At 39.9% G+C, this 12256-nt stretch overlaps 2 protein-coding genes across 2 annotated transcripts; one reads left to right on the top strand and one right to left on the bottom strand.

The window, feature by feature from the left end:
- Positions 1-4986: 4986 nt before the first annotated feature.
- On the bottom strand, positions 4987-5956 carry LOC145126466 (uncharacterized). Its single transcript, XM_079061829.1, has 2 exons — positions 5869-5956; positions 4987-5786 (listed from the first exon to the last, which is right to left on the bottom strand). The coding sequence occupies exons 1-2, from the start codon at positions 5954-5956 to the stop codon at positions 4987-4989; spliced, it is 888 nt and encodes a 295-aa protein (XP_078917955.1).
- A 2608-nt stretch (positions 5957-8564) lies between these two features.
- On the top strand, positions 8565-10963 carry LOC145126465 (F-box/LRR-repeat protein 25-like). Its single transcript, XM_079061828.1, has 3 exons — positions 8565-8623; positions 9773-10719; positions 10830-10963. The coding sequence occupies exons 1-3, from the start codon at positions 8565-8567 to the stop codon at positions 10961-10963; spliced, it is 1140 nt and encodes a 379-aa protein (XP_078917954.1).
- Positions 10964-12256: the final 1293 nt, after the last annotated feature.

The raw sequence follows: 12256 nt of genomic DNA, 5'->3' as shown, positions 1-12256 counted from the left end.
AGACCTCGTTTGAGACTCTTCGCCAGAGGTTGTGCGAAGCCCCGATGTTATCCCTTCCAGAGGGAATGGAGGACTTTGTGGTTTACTGCGACGCATCAATATCAGGGTTGGGTGCGGTGCTTATGTAGAGGGGGCACGTGATAGCGTATGCATCGAGGCAGCTGAAGCCTCATGAGACGAGGTATCTCACCCACGATCTGGAGTTGGGGGCAGTGGTGTTCGCCCTCAAGATCTGGCGCCATTATCTGTATAGGGTTCGGTGTACCATATACACGGACCAAAAGAGTTTGAAGTATCTGATGGATCAGCCCAACCTGAATATGCGCCAGAGGAGATGGTTGGATGTGGTAAAGGATTATGATTGTGAGATCCTATACCACCCAGGCAAAGCTAATATTGTGGTTGATGCTCTGAGCCGTAGGGCAGGGAGTGCCCCGATTCGAGACCTTTGTATGCGATTGACGGTGATGACTCTGGTGTTGGACACCATTCGGGAGGCTCAGTCAGAGGCCGTGATGCCAGAGAACCGCAAAAGGGAGCGGGTGATCGGGCAGGTGTCCGAGTTCGTTACCGATAGCCGAGGGCTGATGACCTTTCAAGGTCGGATTTGGGTGCCGTATGCAGGCGGGGCACATACCATTCTGATGGAGGAGGCGCACAGATCGAGGTTCTCGATCCATCCCGGGGCCACTAAGATGTATTTGGACCTGAAGAGAGAGTATTGGTGGCCCTGCATGAAGAGGGATGTCGCATGGTTTGTTGAGAGGTGCTTGACCTGTCGCAGGGTTAAGGCCGAGCACCAACGTCCGCATGGCAAGTTGCAGCCACTTGAGGTTCCCCAGTGGAAGTGGGAACATATTTCTATGGATTTTATCACCAAATTGCCAAGGACCGCGAGGGGCGTCGATGCAATTTGGGTGATAGTCGACCGGCTGACAAAGAGCGCCCACTTCCTTGCTATCAGTGAGAGCTCTTCCACAGAGAGGTTGGCTGAGTTGTATGTGAGAGAGGTGGTATCGCGTCACGGAGTGACGATCTCGATTGTATCAGATCGGGATGTGCGATTCACTTCCAGGTTCTGGAAGAAGTTCCATGAGGAGTTGGGTACGAGGTTGCATTTCAGTACCGCCTACCACCCACAGACGGACGGGCAGAGTGAGCGGACGATTCAGACGCTCAAGGACATGCTTCGAGCATGTGTGTTGGACTTCGGAGGAAGTTGGGACACGTACTTGCCGTTGGCTGAGTTTTCCTATAACAACAGCCACCATTCGAGTATCGGTATGCCTCCTTTCGAGTTGTTGTATGGGAGGAGGTGTCGGACTCCCATCTGTTGGGGAGAGGTAGGGCAGCGAGTGATGGGCAGCACTGAGATAGTGCTCCAAACGACAGAGCAGATATAGCAGGTCAGACAGATATTGTTGACAGCTCAGAGTCGCCAGAAGAGTTATGCGGATAGGCGACGATCCGAGCTTGAGTTCCAGGTGGGAGACTTTGTGCTCCTAAAGGTGTCTCCTTGGAAGGGAGTGATCCGATTCAGGAAGAGGGGCAAGCTGGGGCCCCGGTGCATCGGTCCGTTCAGAGTGACCGTGAGGGTGGGCAGGGTAGCATATCGTTTGGAGCAACCTGCGGAGTTAAGCCAGATTCACGATACCTTCCACGTGTCTCAGTTGAGGAAGTGTATAGCCGACGAGTCGGCGGTGGTGCTGCTGGAGGACATTTAAGTGGATGCGAGATTGAATTATGTTGAGAGACCGATCGCGATATTGGATCGGAAGATCAAGGTTCTGAGGAACAAGGAGGTGCCCCTGGTCCAGGTCCAGTGGCAGCATCGGAGAGGGTCCGAGCTGACTTGGGAGCCGGAGTCAGAGATGCGGGAGCAACATCTGGAGTTGTTTGCGGCATGAGACTTCGAGGGCGAAGTCTGGTTCTAGTGGGGGAGAATTGTAACATCCTGGAATTCAGGTGCGTCTCTTAAACCCTTCTTCTTTTCCAAGTTGTCAAGTTTAACCCCTTAAAGGAAATATTAAGGCAAATGAGTACGCTGGGCATACTGAAGAGTACGCTGCGCGTACTCATGCGCTTAAGTTGGACGCGGACTCGCCTAGGTACGCTGGGCGTACCCAGGGTTACGCTGGGCGTAGTGGGCCCAGATGCAAACCCTAATATGAGGCGTGTACTCTATAAAAGGAATGATAAGGCCTTATCCCCAGCCACCATACTTCAGTGAGTGAAACCCTAAGAGATCAAAAACCCGTCATAAGCTTGTGTGTGTGTTCTTAAGCTTGAAAGTGTCATTTCAAGGTGGGGAAAGAGAAGAGGAGGCCATTTTAGGAGCTTGAAGTTGGTGGACAAGAGTAGATCCGAATTCTTCAGAGGTTGGAGCTTCTTTCTGAGGTAAAAAGCTCAAAGCTTTCCTTGTCATTTTTTATTTGTGCTTCTTGGACCAATTTCTAGGGTTTTGGTCCCAAGGTGGAGACTTTATGAGCAAATAGTCTCCATTGGCCTAGATCTGTCATACTTCAGGGTAATATGAGTTGTATGTTAATAAAAATCCAATCTTGGACGTGAATATTAAGCCATGCATGAGATCTAGACTTTATGAGGAAGAAGGAAAGGTGCTAGAGTGATTAGGGAACTTTACAGCCATGCAAAGGCTTAAAGGTCTCGACTTTATGGATTAAGTGATCTTAGAGAAGTCAGATCTAGAGTTTGAGTTTATGTCTTAACCGTTTAAGACCAAAATCCAAGAAAGGCTGAAGCTGAGACTTACGTTGGGTGTAACTCTCAGAACGCGCAGCGTAGGGGTTTGAGACCCCGATTCTGGATCGCCGGAGTACGCCCCACATACAAGAGCTGGTACGCGCCGCATACTGCCCCCTGTTGACTTTCGTTGACTTTTAGGGTTTTAGTTAACATTTGGACTTTTGGGTCAAAGAGGGGTAAAATGGTCTTTTACCCTTCTGTGGAGTTGTAGAGAGGGATTTAATCTAGCCTTTGAGAGCCATTATTTATTTGAGGATATTGTTTATGTGATTAGGTGGGGGCTAGATCAGTATATCCGTGTGCGAGATTATTCGAGTTACTCGAGGTGAGTCTTCTCACTAGACATTACCTAGATTGGTATCTATGTGTAGACCGGAGGGTCTTGTGTGCTATGTGTATGTATGAGATTATGCGTTATGTGATATATGTATGCTATGTGTTGTATAGACCGGACCGAAGGGTCCAACGATACAGACCGGACCGAAGGGTCCAACGATACAGACCGAACCGAAGGGTCCAACGAGCTATGACCGGACCAGAGGGTCCAACGAGCTACGGGACTGGAGGGTCCCGCTGAGACACATCGACCGGAGGGTCGTACTGTAGCCTCGAGTGGCGTATATGTTGTATGTGGTATTTTGGGGAACTCACTAAGCATTTATGCTTACCGTGTTATGTGTTATGTGTTTCAGGTACCAGTGAGGATCGCGGGAAGGCGCCGACATGATCAGTACACACTCATAGAGATTATGTTGAGATTATGGGAATTGTTTTGTGATGATGACATTGGATACATTATGTTTTGATATTTTTTTTATGATTAAAAGTATGATTTAAAAATGAAAAATTGTTTTGGAAAGTTACGTTGTTACATCTCTAGATGTAATAGCCTTGGCTTGGGCAGTGTCTCCATAGCTGGAGCTCATTGAGGGTTTTTTTTAATTAAATAAACCTTTTCATTTCTCCTTCGTCAAATATATTTTCCAATTTTGTTCTTATCAATTGGTTACATTATGGTTCAACTGAATCCTAAGTCAGGACTTCCTAAGCCCGTGATGGATCTTGCCAATGTGGTGCATTTTATTTGAGAAATTAATCCCTCTAGCCTTGTTAAAAAAAACGTTGACAAAATTGCAAAAATGGTCCCTGTGTTTGGCAAAATTATGCGACTTTGGTCCAAAACGAAACCTTGATGCACCACTGGTCCAAAATTGGATTTTTCCATTGTTTTTGGTCCCTCACACTAACTTCCGTCCATATGCTCCGTTACCTGCAATATAGACGAGGGTATTTTCGTCTTTCCACTTACAGGGACCTTTTTTGCAACCTTATTCAAAATAAAAGCAGAGCTACATCACTCTTCCATCTTCAACTTCACGAGCTTCATACTCTCCTTACTCTGTGTTCACAATTTCTTAGAGATCAAAAATTAAAATGGTGATGTGTTTCTGTGGTAGGGACGCGGTGGTTCGCACCTCCTGGACATCAGCAAACCCTGGTCGGAGGTTTCTTTCCTGCCCTCAAAAGGTAAGTGTTCGATTTTGCTATTTTACCCTCATTTTGGAAAATCATCCTCATGTTTAGGGTTTTTTTTACGTGAAGGGTTCCAAATGCAGATTCTTAGGATGGATTGATCCTCCAATGTGTGCAAGATCTATGTTGATAATACCCGAATTATTGAGGAATATCAACAATGCAAACTATCAAGTGGCAAGATTGAAGATGTGTTTGTTTGCAAGTTGGTTACTATTTGTGGTGGTTTGGGTGCTTTTCATTTAGTAATAAGGAATTAGGGACCCCTGTAGTTGCATGTAATTTTGGGTGTTTTTGTCTTATGAAATTGTAACAGGGGAATGTGGTAGTTTTTGGTATTTGATATTGTAATATCAATTTAGGGTTATTTTGGACAACTTCAGAAATGGGTACCCTTTTCAAGGATGTAATGACAATGTATTGCAGTTATCACCTAATGTTAATGTTTATTTGTTGTTTCAGAAGAAAGTTGTTATAACCATAAATGTGTTCCATAAACATGACAACAAAGTTGGTATAAACCATAAACATCATTCTTCAACAATTACAAAAGGTTGACATTAGTTTCATGACCAAAGGGGCTAAAAAACCAAAATAAAACCGTTACAACAAACTACTTTTAAACCATTACATCCAAATGCACAAAAGTGGTGCTAAACCAAAAGATATGTTTTTAAACAAAATACACTAATTCCTGCATTGACTGCCACCTCCATTCCCTCCTTGACTGCTTCCTGCATTCCCTCCTTGATTGCTTCCTGCATTCCCACCTTCACCCTTGCAAGTCCTTGAGTTATGACCCCTATTGTTGCACTTCCCACACCTGACACTAACAAACTTTCTGGTAAATTTTTCAGGTTCACTTGCACCATGATTATGCATCTGTCTATCATATTTTTCATCTGCACTTCTCTTTCTCTTGGTCTTAGGTCTCCCAGGTTGATTGTGATGTGGTGGTGGTGTTAATTGAAATGGACAGGTACTTTTTGGCCACATGGCTCTACCCTTTATAGGGTCCACAGTGTAATAGTAAGCTTCATTCCATGTTTGAAGCCAATACACTTTATTGACATAAGTGTAAAGCTCCCCAACTTTGTCTCCACTATCAGCCATTTCATGTATTGTAGCTATGGCATGTCTGCATGGAATCCCATTCAATTCCCACCTTCTACATGTACATGACATATTTGTCATGTCAACCACATGCTGGTCATGCCAAGGACCATAAACTTCATACTTTGCAGTCCCATTCCATCTAGCTCTATATTGGACTGAAGCTTCCCTATTTCTCTCAAGTAACTTTGATGCTGTTGGAGTGAGTGGACCTGGAGCTTTGGACATCACTTTCTTCACATTGCAAATCCTCTTCATAAGGTACTGCCTGATGTACTCAAGACAACTTATGATGGGCTTATTCCTATCATGAATAAGCTTACTGTTGAAAACCTCACACAAATTGTTGAGCAATATATCTGATCCTGCTCTGCCTGTATTAAACAAGAACATTATATGAACTAAATCATATACAATGAGCACTAGTAAAGCTTCACCTAAGGTAGGGAATATAACCTGAAAAGTGGCTTCTGGCCCAATGGTGAGGGGGGATTTTCTTCAACCACTCAAAAGCATCCTTATCAAACTTGTTAAGTTCATTCATGTAGTGTTCAAATTCTGGTACTGTGGTTGCTATTGCACACTGCCATAAGTGATCTTTATACTCTTTTGTTTTCTATTTTTTCCTCATGTTCTCATAGATATGTCTTAGACAGAATCGATGCTCAGCTTGTGGGTATAGTTGTGCAATAGCAGGTAAGAGTCCCTGTAAAGGATTATCCCACATAATCATTGCAACATTCATATACAAATAAACTATTAGTAATACAAAAAGAAGAAAATAGTACCTTTTGTCTATCACTCATGAAAGTAAAGTTAGAATTTGAGTACAACTTTAAGTCATCTCCCAAGCATTCTAGAAACCATTTCAAGCTACTCATATTTTCAGTCTCAACAATGGCATATGCAAGTGGGTATATGTCATTGTTTGAATCCAATCCAACTGATGTGAGTACTTGGCCTGGAAATGGTCCTTTCATAAAAGCACCATCTAGTCGCAGAATATCTCTTAAGCCTGCTTTAAACCCTTTCTTTAATGCCCCTAAGAAAATATACACCCTTTTAAACTGCCTTGTTTCTCTAGCACTGTTAGGCTCATTAACAACCTCAAGCTTCACAGTTGTACCCACATTAGTTGCTTGTAGTTCCATAAGATAATCTCTTAACACCTCGTATTGCTTTGTGTAGTCACCACTCACTTGCTTTGTAGTTGTTGCTTTTGCGCTCTGTACTTTGTGTATGGACACACCAACTTGAAGCCTCTTCTGAACCTGGTCTTGAATGCTTCGAAGGGGTACTGTAGGGTTAGACTCGACCATGTCTAAGATTTCTGCAGATATATACTTCGCAGTGCAAGCCCTAAGTTTTCTAGTTTGAAGACAAGTATGTTTGTCCAGTAAAGTTTTCACATACCAATAATCACTATCTTTTGACCTTGAAGTTTGCATTGACCAAGAACAATTCACTTGATTGCCCTTACCTACCCCACTTGCATTTACATTAGGTACATTACCTTTACACACAACCCTAAGCCTTGTTTTGTCGTTTTTCTTGAAGCCAAGATTCCTTCTAGTCTCAATGGCAAGTTTGTTGACTTTTTCCTTAATTTCCTCTTTACTTTTATACTTTTGACCCACTTGAAAAGTAACTGCATGGACTTCACCAAGAGATCACTTCTTTTCCTTCACCATCTGTTTTAATATTGCTTTCCTCCTTTCATCATCAGTATCTTCACCTAATGAGTCCCATTCATCATTATCAATTACTTCAACATCTTCAGTATCAACATCTTCCTTTTCAGTCTCAACACCCTTTCCTCTGTCAACATATTCAACATCTAGATCAACATTCATATAGAAATCACTCATGTCCACCTCAATATCACTTACATAATTTTCTTCATCTTCAAGAAAGTCACTATCTTCCTCACTCCCTTCACTACCCCCTTCACTACCTCCTTCACCAAGTCCTTCACAAACTCCCTCACTTTCAAATTGAACTTCACCTAGTCCTGTGCCAAGTTCTGCACCAACTCCCATACTCTGATTATTACCATCATTAAAAGTATATTGATCAAAGAAAGGATCAAAGTCTTCAAATTGAAATGGTTGGTCATCAAAGGTATCAAACACTCTTGTATTTACTTCTTGGTCACCAAGATTTGCACCTTGATCATGAACTTCTGTATCTTGATCACCAACAGGTGCACCTTGATCACTAATATTTGCACCTTCATTACCAATTTCAACATATGCATCTTGATCACCAACAATTGCAGTGTGTTCCAAGTTGAAACACAATTTCTTACTACATGATTGACTCCCTTCAACTAACCTCAATCTCCTATCTGAATTGTATTCGGGTGTCTCATACCTTACCAAACACAATTCAAGATTTGGGACATCTTCCTGGTTTTGGTTTACTGGATGCAAATCAACCACTGCTGAATTTGATTTTGGTATGGGCACATCATCTGCTATTTCCTCAATTATGACCCTAGGTTTAACTCTTGGAGACATAAAGTATGTAAGTAACTTAGTTTCATTATGTTCAGTGTATACCTTGATGATCTTATGATGTTCAATGTACAGTGCAAGACTAAGTACATCAACATCATTCCCTAGAGCTCTAAGACCAAACTCCAAATCTCCATTTGGCAATTGATAGTGGTAGTAAATGACTGGTGGTACCTCATAACCAAGCTTCAGCATCACCTCGTCCAACTCATGCACAGAGAACTCATCCATGTCTACCAAGTCAACATGGTCTAATTTTCCTTCAATGTAGCTTATCCCTGGGAATTTTGTGAACCTCCCTCCATGATGGAGCTCAATAGTGAACATCGTGGGATATCCTTCTGTAAAAATCATGAACCAAACCAAAAAAAACATTACTTTATATGGATTGTAAAAGATTTTTTTTTGTTTCAAAGAAATATGTAAGAAACAGAGTGCGTTACCGTAAATTCGGATTGCATCAAAACACTGATTTCTTGGCCTGATTTCCCACATTTGGAGCATACTCGTGGATTCGAACTTACGATTGAAGTAGATGATCAAATGCAGGATTTCAAGAAACGATTAGGGTTTTCGATCAACAAAGTGGGTTTAGTGGGTAGAGTGAAGGGTCATTAACTGTGTATATCATTCAATATGGCGGTAATCGATGATATAGAGGTGGAAAGACGAAAATACCCCCGTCTATATTGCAGGTAACAGAGCATATGGACGGAAGTTAGTGTGAGGGACCAAAAACAATGGAAAAATCCAATTTTGGACCAGTGGTGCATCAAGGTTTTGTTTTGGACCAAAGTCACATAATTTTGCCAAACACAGGGACCATTTTTGCAATTTTGTCGAAAGGTGCTGAATAAAAAATTAATTTCCATTATTATTGAAGGTGCTCCTTAGAGTATGTTCACTTGCATATTTATCTATCATAATCCCTTATAAATTTAAATTTGAAATCAGTTGTAAAATATTTAATATTGAAAACAATTGTATAAATATAAATAGATTTAAGTTATAAGAGTCTAAAAAACATTTCTTAATAAACAATAATATTACTTGGATCACAAAGTTTTATTTATAAAAACAAGTAAATATTATAATTATAAAATAATAATAATAGTAATGTATGTTTTACAATTTTTTTGAACGACTTACACTCGTTAACCCTATTACTTAATTTACACATTTGTCTGTTACGAAATACGAACCTCTTTTGAACGCGCTATCAAAATCAAAATGAAGGCGGGAAACAAAATCACTACTTCAACTACTTCCCAGTTTCAATCAAATAGATCCCTACGGAAGCAACGAAGGTCGTCCAGTGGTCCAATGGGCAGAAATCAATGAATTTTGTTCTAAAACTTGAAATACACCAAACACAATCACTTCTCAGTTGCAATCAGGTAAAATGAATGTCTCGATTATGTGATTTTTATTGATCTGACATCTCAAATTTGGATTAATCGATTATCTAGGGTTTTAAAGTTATTATGATATCATTTATTCGTGATCCTATTGGGTTCTATTCGTGTTCTTGTTTGTTAAATATCAATTTCAACCACCAGTGCGATACAGCCAAGATCCCCCTAATTTTAGAACTGCAAGGAAAATGAAACACACAAAGTGTTATTTTATTTCATTGTTTGGATAATTAGATGTTCAAGAAACATAAAAACATCTTCTGTTACAATTGTAAATGTAATTGCATATTGAAATTGGTATTCTGCCAAACGCACTCTTTCACTGTATGTAGAAGTCGTACCTTCTTGTTGTTCACAAACTGTTTGATAAAATGTCTGTGTATGCCTTAACATTTTGTTTGTTATTCTGATTTCTGAATGAATTTTCAGTAAAAGAGGCATGGAGCTGTCCAAGAAAGTAAATGCATCAGAGCATGAAGATGGTGTTGATAAGATCAGTAGCTTACCAGACCCTGTTCTTCAGCTGATTCTTTCAGGTCTTCCAACTACCGAAGAAGTAATTCGAACCAGCATTCTGTCAACACGATGGAAGTATGTGTGGACTTCAATTCCCTCCATTGACATAGATTATTCTAGAGGATCGAAATTTTTAAGGAACAAATTAAAAAAGTTTGTTGATGGGGTTTTAGAAAAGGGTTCCCTTGATTTGGAGAGTGTTCGTTTATGTTGTTCGGAACATTACAGTATGCAGATTGTACAAAAGTGGATTCATGCTGTTGTTAAGAGAAACATTAAACAACTTCACTTGTTGTTTTGCTGTGGACATTGGCTTAAAAGTTTACATTTGCCCGATTGTCTTATGACTTGTGGTTCATTAGAGGTATTCAGGTTGTATTTGTACAAACGGCGTTTAAATTTTTTCAAGTTGACAGGGTTTTCAGGACTTAGGGTTCTTGAGTTGAACAATTTTGTGTTAGCATACGACTCTGTGTACGTATATGATTTTCTCAAAGGGTTGCCATTGCTTGAGGATTTGAGTTTGATAGACTGCATGATGAAGAAACTCGTGTTTCTTTGTATTTCATGTCCGAATCTCAAGAATCCCAGACTTGATAACCGGAATATCTCAGAGTTGTATAATACTGAGAGTATCTGTGGTCGCATAGAGATTGTTTGCCCAAAATTGGTGTTTTTTGAGTTTGAAGCTTTTAAAGCTTATAAGTATATCTTCAAAAGTCTGGTTTCATTGAAGAGAGCTGTGATTCATCCTGAAGACTTTCCATATAAATATATGGAGCGCAAGTTTCGGGGAAATGGTCTTTTAGAATCTTTGTCCACCAGTATCGACATCTTCTGTTTCTCATTATATCCCTCAGGTAGTTGCTTATTCTCTTTATTTATAAATCTTCATTTTAGTTAAAAATGTGTATGCATTGTAAATTGTGATAACATATTAATTATCCATGAGTTGTGATTAAACAAGCAGTTGTACCTAATCTCAAGACATTGGAGCTAACCACAGGAATTCATGATAGCCCCATAATCAGTAAACTCATCAGATTCCTCACACGTCTTCCTCAATTGGAGTCTCTCAATTTGATCATTGAAGAGGTATTCTGACTATTCTCATATAATATCTGCTTATAGTTTATCAAATCAGTAAAATAAAATAATCTGGTGTCATAAGGTGCCTAAACTGTAGTTAAAGGCTTACAACCTTCTAAATCTTTTTATTTATTTGTAATATATTTAAGTGTATTAATTGTTTTTAGGGTTATAAGAAAATTAGACAAAGAAGTTTTTCTCAGGTTGACCTAATCTTACAAGACACCTTTCGATCAAATTTATATTTTTGAACCCATTATATTATGTGTCTCATCATCTGACCCATTTTGCCATATAGGCATTTAATAGGAGATACACAAATGTCATATAGACTTTAGACAAAATTTCATCAACCCTTTTTTTTCGGGTGAAAAGGATTCCAACTTGGGACATTTGCATTATCCTAGTAATATGAAAAAGCAATTGAGCCCACTAACTACATTTTTTAAGAATTCAAAATTTTAGTTTGGATCTTTGCACCTCAACATGAAAACTTAATCTTTTCTAGGACCATTTTCTCTGGGAAGACTGGAAGTTGGATGAAGCTGAGAGAAGAGGAATTTTGACGCATCATCTGAAAAGAGTCGAGTTTCTTAATTTCTATAAGGAAAAGCTAATACTTGATTTAGCACGTTGTTTACTAAGCATGGAGATGCATCGGAGGAAATGGTTTTTAGATAGGATTGTGAAGAAGGCAAGTTTCATGAGAGGGCAATGGAGACTATGAATGAGGTGTCAAAATTTCACAAAGCTTCCTCAAATGTCAAACTCATTACTCTTAATGAGATTAGTCATTATCAGCTTTCTGGTAAACCGTAAGTAGTACCTACCTATTCATGTTACAAGGTAACTAGATTTCTTGATCTCATGTGATTTGTATGTTTGTACCACATGACTTCATGTTGCTTCATTTTAAGGACAATTGTGTTGGGAGATGTATTAAAGTTTGGGTTAAATGCACATACTAGTCAATAGCTACATGTTTGAGGCTGATTTTAATCTTGTGAAAAAATTATGAATCTTACCCATTACTCGATCCAACTATTTGACCTCAATAAATATTACAAATATGGTTATGGTTGTTGAACACGCCTTTTTATATGGGAAACAACAATACTTTTATCAAAGACACTTAAGAAGAACTTACACTTTGTGAGACTACTACACACCTTGCTTTCTTTTGAGGCTTTCTTGGATACTTGGATGTTGGGATGGTTTGGAGCAAATGAACTCCACGCCTATTTATAGGTGTTTCCACCTCCTTATAGGAAGTTTCTAGATCTACATACATTCATGACTATTCTAGAA

This window comes from Lactuca virosa, chromosome 7 (genome assembly GCF_052849685.1).
Source record: "Lactuca virosa cultivar CGN04683 chromosome 7, Lactuca_virosa_CGN04683_v6, whole genome shotgun sequence".
NCBI classification, from domain to species: Eukaryota; Viridiplantae; Streptophyta; class Magnoliopsida; order Asterales; family Asteraceae; genus Lactuca; species Lactuca virosa.
Note: the sequence above shows the minus strand (reverse complement) of the source record. Positions and strands in the feature narration are given on the sequence as shown.